This window comes from Schistocerca cancellata, chromosome 8 (genome assembly GCF_023864275.1).
Source record: "Schistocerca cancellata isolate TAMUIC-IGC-003103 chromosome 8, iqSchCanc2.1, whole genome shotgun sequence".
Lineage (NCBI taxonomy): Eukaryota > Metazoa > Arthropoda > Insecta > Orthoptera > Acrididae > Schistocerca > Schistocerca cancellata.
In genome coordinates this window covers 268,994,325-269,010,549 of record NC_064633.1, presented here as the reverse complement: position 1 = coordinate 269,010,549, position 16,225 = coordinate 268,994,325, and the positions used below count along the sequence as shown (strand labels likewise).

Here is a 16,225-nt window from a genome sequence, read left to right as displayed (position 1 = left end):
CGTCCTCTTGAATTATAGTTTGTTGTTGCTGAACGTGAAATGATTGTGATTTCTTTCTGAAATGTGAGCAAATGGCGTGAAAGATTGTATTCGCTAGTGTTATTTCACGTGTCTGAAATGTTTGTAATACAAGCTTGCATGACAGTTTATTTACAGACACTGGTCTGAACACGAGAGATGCTCTCAGGTCGTGTAATTTGTCCTTCAAGCTGAAAGAAACTGCTTAATATGGATGTTTTTTCTTTGGATTTTAAATTCTCGCTTTTTCTTTACTCTGATTACAGTTTCCAAAAAAACAACAAGGACATTCTGTGGTGATCGGTAATTTTCGCAGCAAAATAGTGGAAGATATTTTTTTCCTGATTTTACAGAGGATGGAAATGTCCCTGCTGATCATTTGTGATCGGTGATTGCACACTTCGTTGGACATCACAAAATAATGAGAAGCGAATTGTATCCTGCAACCGAACGTAAAAGCTATACTGATTTTGCTCATAAAACTAAAAGAAAATGAACTGTGCCTATTTTCGTGGAAAGAGGACATTTATTATCGTCGCGATTGTGTTCTCCTTTTTAACAGATGCTAGATTACAAGAGATGCATTGACGTTAAATACAATTATCCTCCATCGCAGAACGGAATGCTGCTGGGGCATGGGGGGTCAGTCTGCTGAGGGTGGTCGCCGGACACAGCCGCTATCCGACCAGTGGTGGGGCAGTGCTGCTACATCTACCTTTTGTGTTGGCGACCTCGGAGATGAGATCAGTGACCACAGACAGGTGGCAGTGGGTCGCAGAAAAGCAGCGAAGCACTCAGCGAAGCAGCTAGTCGTTTGAAAAAGCGATCTGGAGCGTTCTCCGAAATATTGTTGTTGTTCGAGAGGAGTTAAGTCTTTCTGAAAATTAATTTTAATAGATTGCAAGAAAGAGTTGCGTTGACCTTAAATAAAAGCGTTCTCCGTTGCAGAACGACAGGCCTATTGGAGGTGTTGGCGAGGGTGTGCCTAGTCCGTATGATATCGCCGATGCAGTTGTACTTCCCTGACCAGGAAGGGCGGCTTGTGGGGGTGAGGCAGGTCGTTGTATTTTAGACAACTAGTTGCACTTGTGGCGGCTATCCATTTATTTCCTACTGTTTAGTTGATTATACATGCTTTTGTGTTGGCAAATGACAATTGCTTCAAAGCGGTCAGCATGTGTGGGTTATGGCGGACAGCCGGGTGCGGCAGCGATCGCAAAGGGATGGTTGGTGGCCACAGAAAAACCACTTGCCGGGAGCAGTTGACCGTATGAGAAAACCTATGTTCCCCATAGTTGGAGGGAGGGAGGAGGGGGAGGGATGAGGGGAGGTAAGAGAGGCCTCTAATTTTCGGCAGCTTGTGATCAAACATCGAGGACAACGCACGCACAACTATCGCACTCTTTACAATCTTTTATGATGACAATTTTCCCCCGTACATGTGTTGCATTATGACCCCTTCATCATGAATGCTGTTTTTTTTTTTTTTCAGGACAATCTCGATGCGTAATTAGAACAGTGATGCTTTTTCCATCAGTTGGGGTAGCGTGTATTGGCCTCGATTACTTGGGCTGCAGGGTGATTGTTGAGCAGGTATCTGTAGGAAACTCTGACGTCAAAAGGTGACAGATACAGTCCTCAGCTGTATGCTTACATGTGATACACTTGCATCTCGTCGGTTGAACATATTTCCCTCGAAAAAGAATGAAGATTCTACCTTACACCCCAGTCTTTTTCCCGCCAGTTTGTAGGTGAAGGATACAGTTAGAGTGTGGCTGTCACTAGTTTGAGTGATATTAAGAAATTTTTTCCCAGAAGGATAACACCAGTTGTATGGCATCATCAATTTTTGAGCTGCATTCCGATTTAGGCAGTCCTTTCGTAGCATTATGTGTATAGTTGTGTAATTAGGGCGGTATGTATGATCAATTACGTAATTAGGACCGATATTTATGTCAGTTTCCCAACAGAAAAAAGCACACTAACCTGACCTTCCTCTCCTGTTTCTGGACAGTTTCTATATGTTGGATGGAGCACTTGGGATTTCTATCCAGAAGGACCAGAGTTATAGTCCCAGAAATGGCACCGCCATTTTTAATTTCACGCCAATTTCAAGCGCCTCTGGTGGTGTAATTCCATTAGGGGGTGCACTTGGGCTTTCCTTCCAGGAGTACCACGGTTCGAGTTCCAGAAAGGGCACTCCTATTTTTAATTTCACACCATTTCCCGGGTGGGATGGGATGTGAGTACAACCCTGTAACAAAGAAATTCGCGCTAAAATTCGAAATTCCGGCCAAAATTCGGAATTGCCATGAAAATTTGAAATTTCCAGCAAAATTCGAAATTCCCACCATTAGGGTAGATTGGAGAATGTTTGGGTGTAGGACGCGGCTGGGACCCACGTGCAGGCTGACGAGAACACATGATGTCATCTGGGTGTGGGGGTGGGCATGGTTGTGGGGTAATTAATTGATCAATGTAATTAATTTGCATATCAATTTTTGCCCCCATTTCCCTACTACTATAACAATCTTCTGCCAAGACGATGTAGAGTGCTTTTTGGGACTGTCATGGTATGATGTTAACAGATTATGTTCTCAATGAGCGAAGTGTCATGTACATCTGTCACCGGAGACTGTCTAGACAGCATCACAGGGAGCTGTCCGAGATGGCCTTTTTGCTCCACGACAACGCCCCTGCACATTCTGCACAGAAAACAGTGAAATATGCTGCTTATTTGGTCTATCAGATTTTGCCTAACACCCCAGATTCTTCAGACATGAATCTGAGTGGCATCTTCCTCTTTCCTCGGATAAAAAAATCATTGCATGGCAGGCAGTTGCTGAATGACGTAGACGTGATTTTCGAGATGGATCGTTCCTCAAACAGCCAGTGCCTTCAAACAAGTCATCCATTGTTGGGAGAAATATGTAGCGTCTGGTTTCATGGTCAAGGATTTTTTGTTTTTTCGAGTTGGTGATTAAAACCGCTCATCATATGCCTGAAAGGAATTCAAAAGAACACCGTGATATGTGGGCAAACTTACAGGAAATGCCTCCTTCGAAGCAAAAGAAACTGCACAACGCACGTTAGGGAACCCTACAGGCATTATGCGAGCTCCTGAAATATTTACGGATTGTTATTTGTGTATTCTGAGATTTTGCTACCAACAAAATGGAAAAAAAAATTGAGAATCTTTTCGGTGATGATCAGTTGTGCTTTACGAAAGGTAGAGGCATTGGAGAGGGTATTGCGCTTGGTAATGGAAGCAAGATTTAAGAAAACTGAAGACATGTTCATAGGAAGCGTTCGGCAATTTAAAATGGTCCAAGATTTTCAAAATTCTGAGGAAAGTAGACGTACGCTATAGGGATATACAGGTAATATGCAATAGGTATAAGAAGGAACAATGGGCACGGAAGACCAAGAACGAAACACTTAGAATGAAAAGGGTGTAAGGCAAGGATGCAGTCTTTCTCCCCTACTGTTTAACATTTACATCTAAGAAGCAAGAAGAGAAGTAAATAATAGGTTCAGTAAAGGGGTTAAAACTCAGGCTGAAGGAATATTAATGATAAACTTCGCCGATGACATTACTACCATCAGTGAAACCGAGAAAGAATTACAGGAGATACTGACTGAACGAACAGTCTACTGGGCACAGAAAGAGTATTGAGAGTAAACTGAAGAGAGATGAATGTAACGAGGAGTGGCAGAAATGAGAACAGTGTGAAAATTACCATCAAAATTGGGGACAACGGAGTAGACGAAGTGAAGAAAATCTACTACAGTACGTTGGAAGCAAAAGAATGCATGATGAACGAAGAATGGAGGACTTAAAAGGAAGAATCGCACCGGCAAAGAGGGTATTCCTGGCCAAAAGCAGTAAACTATTATTAGACATTGGCTGAACAGAGGTGCAAGCAGTTTGTGAGAATGTGCAGCTGGAGCAAAGCATTACATGGAAGTTATCGTAGACTATGGGAAAACCGGAAACGAAGAGAATAGAGTCGTTTGAAATGTGTGCTATAGCAGCGTGTCGAAAATTTGGTGGGGTAATGACTCTGAGGATGTACTCCGTAGAATCGGAAAGGAATGAAATACGTGGAAAATAGTGGTAAGAAAACGCGACAGGGTGATAGGAAATGCGTCATGAGGTAATAACTTCCACGGTACAAGAGGCAGCTCTAGAGTTGTGAAATCTGTAGGGAATGACAAAGATCTGAATAAACTACTGGCCACTAAAATTGCTACACCACGAAGATGACGTGCTACAGACGCGAAATTTAACCGACAGGAAAAAGATGCTGTGATATGCAAATGATTAGCTTTTCAGAACATTCAAATGGTTCAAATGGCTCTGAGCACTATGGGACATAACATCTGTGGTCATCAGACCCCTAGAACTTAGAACTACTTAAACCTAACTAACCTAAGAACATCACACACATCCATGCCCGAGGCAGGATTCGAACCTGCGACCGTAGCAGTCGCGCGGTTCCGGACTGAGCCCCTAGAACCGCTAGACCATCGCGGCCGGCTCAGAACATTCACACAAGGTTGGCGCCTGTGGCGACACCTACAACGTACTGACACGAGGAAAGTTTCCAATCGATTTCTCATATACAAACAGCAGTTGACCGCCGTTGCCTGGTGAAACGTTGTTGTGATGCCTCGTGTAAGGAGGAGAAATGGGTACCATCACGTTTCCAACTTTGATAAAGGTCGGATTGTAGCCTATCGCGATTGCGGTTTATCGTATCGCGACATTGCTGCTCGCGTTGGTCGAGATCCAATGACTGTCAGCAGAATATGGAATCGGTGGCTTCAGGAGGGTAATACGAAACGCCGTGCTGGATCCCAACGGCCTCGTATCACTAGCAGTCGAGATGACAGGCATCTTATCCGCATGGCTGTATCGGATCATGCAGCCACGTCTCGATCCCTGAGTCAACAGATGGGGACGTTTGCAAGACAACAACCATCTGCAGGAACAGTTCGACGACGTTTGCAGCTGCATGGACTATCAGCTCGAAGACCACGGCTGCGGTTACCCTTGACGCTGCATCACAGACAGGAGCGCCTGTGATGGTGTGCTCAACGACGAAGCTAGGTGCACCAATGGCAAAACGTCATTTTTCGTATAAATCCAGGTTCTGTTTACAGTATCATGAAGGTCGCATCCGTGTTTGGTACCATCGCGGTGAACGCACATTGGAAGCGTGTATTCATCATCGCTATACTGGCGTATTACCCGGCGTGATGGTATGGGGTGCCATTGGCTACACGCCTCGGTCACCTCTTGTTCGCATTGACGGCACTCTGAATAGTGGACGTTACATTTCAGATGTGTTACGACCCGTGGCTCTACCCTTCATTCGATCCCTGCGAAACCCTACATTTCAGCAGGATAGTGCACGATCGCATGTTGCAGGTCCTGTACGGGTCTTTCTGGATACAGAAAATGTTCGTCTGCTGCCCTGGCCAGCACAGTCTCCAGATCTCTCACCAATTGAAAACGTCTGGTCAATGGTGGCCGAGCAACTGGCTCGTCACAATAGCCAGTCGCTACTCTTGATGAACTGTGGTATCGTGTTGAAGCTGCACGGGCAGCTGTACCTGTACACGACATCCAAGCTCCGTTTGAATCCATGCCCAGGCGTATCAATGCCGTTATTACGACCAGAGGTGGTTGTTCTGGGTACTGATTTCTCAGGATCTATGCACCCAAATTGCGTGAAAATGTAATCACATGTGAGTTCTAGTATAATAGATTCGTCCAATGAATACCCGTTTATCATCTGCATTTCTTTTTGGTGTAGCAACTTTAATGGCCAGTAGTGTAGTTCCAATTGAGGACTTGGGGTGTAAATGCTACAGGAGAGCAAGTCGTCACGGGCAAACCAGTCAGAGGACTGGTGACCCTAAAGAAAAATGAGAAGTAACAGTGCTAGTTGCTTTCTAGTCAGTGAGTCAGGAGACGTGATAATTGGTGAAGCGTACAGCATTTTCCTCGTAGCGTCGTGAGAAGCGTGGGCGGCGCGGTGTGTGAGTGCAGAAGCCAGGCTGCGGACAGTAGCGGCGGCAGCGGCGGGTGGTGGAGGCGCGGACTCACGCTCTGCCTTGGTGAGCACGGGCATGCCCAGCTCGGCGGACACCTCGGCGTCGGAGAGCAGCCGCATGTCGTAGGCGGCGGCGACGGCGGGCACGGGCCGGCCGCCCACGCTGACGGCGTACACGAGGCGCAGCGGCGCGTCCTCGCCGGCCAGCGGCGCCGCCTCCAGCAGCCGCACCGACACCGGCCCGGCCGGCGCCCGCCGCAGCCGACCCGCCGGCGCCGCCGCCGTCGCGTTCACCAGGCCCAGGTGGCGCTCCTGCTGCCTGCGCACAGCCACACGCCACTTACCTGCCGAACCCTTTCGCATGTTACGTATTCTGTGAATCTACGACAGCAGAGGTACGAAGTGGAAAAATACACTAAATGAAAAAGTGAAATTACAATGAAATGAACACCCTTAGCTGCTTACAGGCGTTGACATACGTCAACGGGGACAGATGAAAATGTGTGCCCCAATCGGGACTCGAACCCGGGACCTCCTTCTTACATGGCAGACGCTCTATCCATCTTTTTTTTTCACTGATGTTCGTCGCATCTGCTCGGGGCGGACGTCGTAAAATACCCTTTTAAGTTCGTTGTCGATCGATTAACTCAGTTTTTTTATTACAGAGGGCAGCTAACCCTCTGACCGAACACGCTGAGCTACCGTGCCGGCTAATCCATCTGAGCCACCGTGGACACAGAGGATAGCGCGACTGCAGGGACTGTCTCGGGCACGCGAAACCCACATTCTCAACGTATGAGCGGTGGCTCAGATGGATAGAGCGTCTGCCATGTAAGCAGGAGATTCCGGGTTCGAGTCCCGGTCGGGGCACACATGTTTATCTGTGCCCGTTGACGTATGTCAACGCCTGTAAGCAGCTAAGGGTGTTCATTTCATTGTAATTTCATTCTAACGAGCTGCATGGTCACCAATGGTATCTGTTCTTTCGGACATGTCCGAAAGACCAAATACCATCTTGGAATATATATGAATGAAAAAGAGCGCAACACCAAAAAATGTAGAGTAGTGAAATTTCGGCACTAGCGCCCCAGGGGCACAGTTTGGACGAGCCTGCTCTAGCGGGAAAGGGGGAAAAGTAGGATGTTCGCGTCAGTTTAGGAAGTGGCTGTGTGGCCTCTCGTGAAGAGTCGGGGGCATCAAAAAACCGCTTCTCTGCCGGTGCTAGAGGGACAGCACGCAGACCGCGGCATCAGCGTAAGCGGCGGCTCCGTGGTATGGGGCGTAGATGAAGGTGTAGAAGTTTTCCGACGACTAGTTTTTCTACGATTCGGAGCTACGGAGTATCTGTCCCAAAAAAAGTTCGGTAAATAGTGATTATTAAAGAGTTCACTGGGCCGTAGTAAAACGAGCTTTGAAAAGCGCACCGCAGCCCGTAGCGTGTAGCAGTCGCCCTCTGTTTTCTGGCGGTGGCACCGTTGTCGCAATTGAAGGCTTCGGTGTCTCCCTCTAGCGGGAAAGGGGAAAAGTGGGCTTTTCGCGTGGGTTTAAGAAGTGACTGTATGGGCTCTCGTGGAGAGTTGGCAGTGGGGGCATCAAGAAGCGACTTCTCTCCCAGTGCTAGAGGGACATCAGCGTAAGCGTCGTGAGCAGCGGCTCCGTGGTATGGGGCGTTAACTGCTCGTCGCGAAAGGAATCTTCCTGAGCGTGGGTCCGCAAGGGGCCTAATCTCCAGTTCGGCCGTATGCTGTCGACCGGCGAGGAGGTTCTGAAAATCGGCGCGCCTTCCTGCGTCCGTTGAAACGGCTGGCAGCGGGCGGCTCGCCAGAGCATTTGGAGGTGGTGCGTTGGTTCAGTCCTGGGACTCGTAACGCACCAGAAGTTGAGTACTGATTGTTAACAGATTATATGAAGTTTAATTGAATTCAATTTACTTATCCTTGTTAATTATACCAGCCGTATTTTTTGGGGGGTTTCCCGCCATTCATTCTTGTCTGCCCACCCGCGGGAAGGTGGTAATATTAGAAAGGGTGGTCCGTTTGTCCCCTTTTGAGGACGAAAGTGGGGGGGGGGGGGGGAATCAGAGTAAATCTGTGGTTCGGATTGCTTCTTTCCCCTCCCAGCTTACCTACGGGTTTATTCGACTGTTAGCCTCTGCCATGTCTGTGAAAGTCTAAGGCACCAATAACTGTACTGTTTAAAATGCAAGGCACTAAGACCTGATCCATTCTCTCGCCTGCCATAACTAATATTACTAGACTCACGTGCAAAAGGTACTCTAAGAAAGAAGAAAAATTCCTTTTGCCTCGTGGTGAGAACTAGTCAATTGCATAACGAATTCCTGCTCATCTGGAAGCTGTAACTTACGTAAATTTGTGTTTATGTATATTTGGCTATAATCAAGCAAGGTTAATGTACGCCATAGTGGATTTTTTATATTGTTTCTAGTCGGCAGAAACTGTTGTGTGTTTTTCAATTCAATACCTTTTAAGGCTTTTACTCAACGTGCTGATGTGTTTTGTACAGGTAGAGTGTGTTTTCTTGCCATGCAAAAGTTTGCCATTTCTTTACGGGTAGAAATTGTTGCATTGAAAGAAGAACGTTGTAAAAGTTCGCAAGTCCTACCTGGCGAGCATGTGTGTTTGTCGTAAGTTAACTGTCAGAAATTTGTAAAATTTATTTTTTTATATATATTTTGGAAAAGTTAATGTTACTAACTGTGAATGTCCCCCCGTGTGCATGACTCATGCGTTTTGGTTTTTCTAGTTTGAGAACTTTTGTAAACAGGATTGTCTTTATATGTTGCAGACAAGTTAGATTGTGCGCCATTTAATGAATGGAGTGAAATTGACCTGTAATTTAGCTGAGCTTGAAATATTATACAGCGTCGCGTTGTATACGTTAAATTGCTCGCCTGTACTTGCCTTTTACTGGCGTGAAATTTTTTATAATAATTTAATAATTTAAAAGACCTTTCCTATCGTAAATTGTGACTTATTTGTTAAATGATTGTTGTTTTTTTTTAAATATCGTAAGGTCTTGCACTAAACTTGAATAAAGAGTGTTACTCAAAGTTGTGTGTAATTGCACCAGTTATTCCTTGGCACCTACTTCCACTTCACATTTTGTGTACTGATTGAGATTAATAACCTTTGGTCAACCAGTAGTAATTTTACGGTTCTGATACTTATAAACATATACAATGCATTTTGTTTTTCGATGAACGGGAAACACAAAATTTTTTTCATACCTTTTCGTAGATGTTGAATATGCCCTCTTGAGATGCACAGCATACACTATGTGATCAGAAGTATCCGGACACCCCCAAAAAATACGTTTTTCATATTATGTGCATTGTGCTGCCACCTACTGCCACGTACTCCCTATCAGCGACCTCAGTAGTCATTAGACTTCGTGAGAGAGCAGAACGGAGCACTCCGCTGAACTCACGGACTTCGAGCGTTGTCAGGTGATTGGGTGTCACTTGTGTAAAACGTCTGTAAGCGAGATTCCTACGCTCCTAAGCATCCCTATGTTCACTGATTCCGATGTGACAGTGATGTGGAAACGTGAAGGGAGACGTACAGAACAAAAGCGTACAGGCCGACCTCGTCTGTTGACTGACAGAGACCGCCGACAGTTGAAGAGGGTCGTAACGGGTAATGGATAGACATTTATCCAGACTATGACGCAGGAATTCAAAACTGCATCAGGATCCACTGCACGTACTATGACAGTTAGGCGGGAGGTGAGAAAACGTGGATTTTTCATGGTCGAGCGGCTGCTCATAAGCCACACATCGGTAAATGCCAAACGCCGCCTCGCCTGTTTTAAGGAGTGTGAACGACTGAACAGTGGAATACGTTGTGTAGAGTGACGAATCACGGTACACAATGTGGCGATCCGATGGCACGGTGTGGGTATGGCGAATGCCTGGTGAACGTCATCTGCCAGCGTGTGTAGTGCCAACAGTAAAATTCGGAGGCGATGATGTTATGGTGTGGTCGTGTGTTTCATGGAGGGGGCTTGCACCCCTCGTTGTTTTGCGTGGCGCTATCACAGCACAGGCCTACATTGATGTCTTAAGCACCTTCTTGCTTCCCACTGTTGAAGAGCAATTCGGTGATGGCGATTGCATCTTTCAACACGATCGAGCATCTGTTTCTAATGCAAGGCTTGTGGCGGAGTGGTTACACGACAATAACATCCCTGTAATGGACTGGCCTGCACAGAATGCTGACCTGAATCGTATAGAACACCTTTGAGATGTTTTGGAACGCCGTCTTCGTGCCAGGCCTCACCGACTGACATCCATACCTCTCCTCAGTGCAGCAGTCCGTGAAGAATGTCCGGCTACTTAGTTGGGTGCCTCCCATGCACTGGGGCCGAGTTCGATTCCCGGCCGGATTGGAGATTTTCACCACTCGGGGACTGGGTATTTTGTTGTCCTCATCATCATTTCATCCTCATCATCGACCGCAAGTCGCCCAGAATGCAGCCGACTGAAATAAGACTTGCACTTGGTAGCCGAACACGAATGGAACCTCCCGGCCGACAATACCATACGATCACTTCATTTCATCTCCGTGAGGAATGGGCTGCCATTCCCCAAGAAAGCTTCCAGCACCTGATTGAACGTATACCTGCGAGAGTGGAAGCTGTCGACAAGACCAAGGGTGGGCCAACACCATACTGAATTCCAGCATTACGGATGGAGGGTGCCACTAACTTCTAAGTCATTTTCAGCCAGGTATCCAGATGCTTTCGATCATATTGTGCATGTCAGTCTGGTATTCAAATTGTTCCCACACTGCAGCGAGCATGGTATTCAAATTGTTGCAACACTGAAACGAGCATGTCCTGAGTTACAGCTTCCACAGCTGCTGTTACGCGATTTCTCGGTCCATTCATTGTTGGTAACGGAGGCACGTAAACAGAGTCTTTCATAAACCCCCACAAGAAATAATCAATACAGTCAGGTCCAGTGACCTTGGAGACCAGTAATGTAATGCTGAATAATTTGGTCCAGTGCGACCGATCCATCGTTCAGTAATCCTTTGATTTAAAAATTCCCGCACCTCCAGATGCCAGTTTGGAGGTGCCCCATCCGTTTGGTAAATGAAGTATTTCGAATCAGTTTCCAAATGTGGGAGAAGAAAGTTCTCAAGCATATAGAGATATTCGCTTCCTGTAACACTGTTCTCGGCAAAGAAAAATGGCCAGTACGTCTTTTCCCATGAAGCTGCACAAAACACATTAAATTTTGGAGAGTCCCTACCACGATGTACAACTTCATGTGGTTGTTCCGTACCCCATATTCTCACATTATGACGGTTGATCTGTCCATTGAAATGGAATGTCGCCTAGTCACTAAACACTAAGTGTGGAAGAAAACTGTCATATTCGATCTTGCCAAGAACGAAATTACAGAACACACGTTGTTGTTTGCCACCTTCACGAAGGGCTTGCAGTAGCTGAATTTTGTATGGTTTCATGTCTAAACGTCGACGCAACTCACGCCGACGGACGTCGGGAACATGTTGAGCTGTCGAGCTGCACGGCGAATGGATTTCTGCGGACTCCTTGTGAAAGTACGGCGGATGCATTCGACGTCTGTGTCAGGCACTCGGGGACGGACCGGCGATTTTGCTTTACACAAACAACCTGTTTCTCGTAATTGTTCAGCCATCATCTAATGCTCTGTGCTGTACGAGGATCCACACCGTACCTAGTACGAAAGCCACGTTGAACAGTTATTATACTGACCCACACTGCGCAAAACGTAGAACACAAAACGCTTTCTGTTGTCCCGACACCATTATTACTTAAACGGAAGTGGGCGCACACTGCTACTACCCAGCGGGAATCTTGTAAAACCCGAGAGTTTCCTCTTTCCAACAGTACGTTGTTCACGCACATATTTCAAATAACATAATAGTTATGACTTTTTAAGAATCGGATGATTCTTTTTGATACACCCTGTATTTGTCTAGGTAACATATTTAAGTGATTAGCAAGGCAAGATCAGAGGTTAGTGTAAACGCGAAATAATCCACTAGAAACGTGAAAAGCTAGTACATTAATAACCGACGATGCCAGATGAGAAAAAGCAGTTTGGTTAGATGCAATGAATTAGAAGTTACCTGATACCCACTGAAGATGCCTGGGAAAAAGGCGAATCGCGTCTGGGTGCATAAATAAAAATAAAAATTTCGATGTGCAGCATGCAAAAAAGGCATTTTCTTTGAAACAACTGCAATTTATATACAGCTGCTGCGAAAATGGCCACTACAAGAAACGTGTTAAGGATGTGTCTACTTGTTTATAACAAATTACATCATTCTAGCTCCGTTCGGTAATAATCTACCGGTAAACTCCAGAGCCCGGTGCTTGATAAAGCTACCAGCGTGTCGCCTGTCGAACGCGAAACAGACAGAAGACATTGTCAGAATAAAAACGTTCTAACCGACGTAACCGCCAGAATGTTGAATGCAAGCACGCAAACGTGCTTGCATTGTGTAGTACAGGTGCAAGCTGTCAGCTTGTGGAATGGAGCTCCATGCCTGTTGCATTGGGTAGTTCAGTGCAGGGGTGGTCAATGCTGGCAGTGGATGACACTGGAGTTGTCGTCCGATGACGTTCCATATGTGTTCGACTGGAGACAGATCTGGTGATCGAGTAGGCCAAGGCAACATGTCGACATTCTGTAGAGGATGTACTCTTACGACGGCGGTACTTGGGCGAGTGTTATCCTGTTGGAAAACACCCCCAAGAATGCTGACCCAAGAATGGCACCAAACTGACGTACAAATCTGCAGTCAGGGAACGTGGAATAACCAGGAGAGTGCTTCTGCTGTCTAACGAATCGCGCCCCAGACCATAACTCCAGGTGTAGGTCCAGTGTGTCTAGCATGCACACAGGTTGGTTGCAGGCCCTTCACTGGTCTGCTTCTAGTCAACACATGGGCATCAGTGGCACCGAAGCAGAACCAGCCTTTCCCATAAAAAACAACAGACCTCCACCCTGCCCTCCAGTGAGCTCTCGCTTGACACCACAGTAGTCGCAAATTTCGGTGGTTTGGGGTCAGTGGAATTCACGCTACAGGGCGTCTGGCTCGAGGTTGTCCTTAACGTAACCGATATACCAGTTTGTTGGTCACTGTGGTGCCAAAAGCTGCTGCAGATGCACTACGATGCGCAAGAGGCATAAACCCAACACGATGGTCTTCCCTCTCGGTAGTGCCAAGTGGCCGCCCAGAGTCCGGTCTTCTTGCGACCGTATATTCCCGTGACCAACGCTGCAGCAATCATGCACAGTGACTACATTCCTGCCAACCCTTTCTGCAGTTTTAGAGAAGGAACATACAGCTAATCGTAACACTATTACACGCCCCCATTCAAACTCAGCGGGGTATTGATAATGCTGTCTTTGTCACTTTAAAGGCGTTCTTGACTAACATCAAGTCGGCACGTCCAATTTCAAAGGCAACTAACGCTCACCAACATCATAGCGTGTATTCAAAGCAAACCTAATTTGCATTCTCAGTGTGGCGCTACTAGCGCCGTTCTTATGGGACTGGCGAAAAACAAAAATGAATACAAAACATCTTTCAGATGTGGAAACACGCCTACCAACTTTCGTTTATGTCACACAACTCATTTTTTTTTTCATAAGTGTAATCAGAAATTTATTTGTAACTATCGGCACGCTCCGGCTTTAAACAGGTAGCCAAATGGTTCAAATGGCTCTGAGCACTATGGGACTTAACATCTGAGGTCATCAGTCCTCTGACTGTGCGGCTGGTCCCGGCGGAAGTTCGAGTCCTCCCTTGGGCTTGGGTGTATGTGTTTGTCCTTAGGATAATTTAGGTTAAGTAGTGTGTAAGCTTAGGGATTGATGACCTTAGCAGTTAAATCCCATAAGATTTTACACACATTTGAACTTTCCTTTTTTCCTCAGTCCCATAGAACTTAGAACTACTTAAACCTAACTAAGGACATCACACACATCCATGCCCGAGGCAGGATTCGAACCTGCGACCGTAGCGGTCGCGTGGTTCCCGACTGAAGCGCCTAGAACCGCTCGGCCACAGCGGCCGGCAAACAGGTAGCCCTGAGATTCTATGGCCAGTCGACATGTGACCTGTGGGGGTGATTTTGAGTACAGACTACAACGTAGAGTTAGGGTCAAAAGTCAGAGGAAAATATTAGGTAAGCGTATTTTATCACTTTCATATAACCTAAACGCTTAAGCAGCCTTGCTAGGAAAGTTCTCAGAAATGAATGTTATCTGACAGTTTTAATGGCGATCGGAATGAATGTCGTGGCAATGATGAGAGCAGCGAGCTACCAAATTGCCCGGGTTGCGCCACAAGTTACATTACCGTTGAATCGTGCTGGCAGATCAAAATTGCATGTCGGACCGAGAGTCTAACTCAGGACCTTTGCCTTTCTCAGGCGAGCGCTCTACCGACTGAGCTACCCAAGCACATCTCACGACGACCAGTCCTCACAGCTTCACATCCGCCAGTCCTCATCTTACACTTCCCAAACTTTAGAGAAGTTCTCCTGAGAAACTTGGAAGGGTAGCACTCTTGCACACGGAGTAGCACTCTTGCACACTGTTTTGATCTGCCCAGGAAGTTTCATATCAGCACACACTCCATTGCAGAGGGGAAAAATTGCATTCGGGGTAAGTTACCATCCCCTTTCTCCTGCAGTGCTCATTCCTATTAAACTAGGGCCGGCCACACCGTCCCATGCCCTCACGTGCCGATGTGCGAGCTCCGGGCGGGCCGAAGCTCGGTCTGTCTCGGCTTTGTTCAGTCCTTCTCGGAAGTACCTCAAGCAGTGTGGCAGTGTGGCATATTCCGATCGACACAATTTCGTTCAGTTCGGCAGAATCGTAATCTCAGCACCACTTTCCCCTCGCTGTTCGCTGTATGAAAGACATTAACAGGTCCAGTGGCTGTTTGCATAAAAAGAGGCAGTCTCCAAAAGCCTTTACAATTGAATTGGGAATGACAAAAGAGAGGGACGAGAATTCTCATTATGTATTACGGAGTCACCTAATCGACGATTACTACAGATTTCATCTGTTCATTCTCTCAGCGACCGGACCGGCACCGAAACGGAAGATAACGGAGGGAAGGCCGAAATACTGAATTCTGTCTTCCGAAGTTGTTTCACCGCGGAAGATCGTAACAATGTCCCTCCTTTCAATCGTCTATGGGGCCTATAGCACTACCTTGGGGAACGCCAGAAATCACTTCTGTTTTACTCGATGACTTTCCGTCAATTACTACGAACTGTGACCTCTCTGGCAGGAAATCACAAATCCAGTCAGATAACTGAGACGATATTCCATAAGCACGCAATTTCACTAAGAGCCGCTTGTGTGGTACAGTGTCAAAAGCCTTCCGGAAATCCAGAAATACGGAATCGATCTGAAATCCCTTGTCAATAGCACTCAACACTTCATGTGAATAAAGAGCTAGTTATGTTTCACAGGAACGATGTTTTCTAAACCCATGTTGACTGTGTGTCAATAGACCGTTTTCTTCGAGGTAATTCATAATGTTCGAACACAATATATGTTCTAAAATGCTGCTGCATATCGACGTTAACGATATGGGCCTGTAATTTACTGGATTACTCCTCCTACGTGAGAACTTTTAACACTGTAGCGCGTCAGCAATCGTGAATAATTTAATGATTATAAAGAACCCGCTTCGATTGCAAATAGAAACCGGATGTTGACCTACGTTTCGGCACGGATAACCACACCTTCTTCGGAACACACATATATAGTTTCAGCCTATCCACGTTCTATAGTTCTATAAAATCGTTCTCGAGCTAGGACATTATACATACTTACACATTAACTTCCTGCGCCTTTGACCCGGTCATCGGATCATTCTCGTAACATATTTTATGCCAATCACATGGAAGAAGACGATTTCTCAATTTGCGCATACGCGTTCCTTTCCGACAATCTCACAGCATTGCTGTCGACGCCAACTCAGTTTACCTTAGAGCCCGCGGCCCACCGAACGTAGCCGGCACGGTAGCTCAGCGTGTTCGGTCAGAGAGCCGGTTGGCCTCTGTAATAAAAAACCGCAACGAAAAAAAAAAGAAGTTGGCTGAAG

At 46.4% G+C, this 16,225-nt stretch overlaps 1 protein-coding gene across 1 annotated transcript in view; it reads right to left on the bottom strand.

The window, feature by feature from the left end:
- LOC126095508 (uncharacterized) overlaps window positions 1–16,225 on the bottom strand; it is a 346,398-nt gene that overhangs the window by 145,775 nt on the left and 184,398 nt on the right. The window contains exon 4 of the mRNA XM_049910294.1: window positions 6,134–6,399. Coding sequence (XP_049766251.1) covers window positions 6,134–6,399 — 266 coding nt within the window. The remainder of the gene's footprint in view (window positions 1–6,133; window positions 6,400–16,225) is intronic.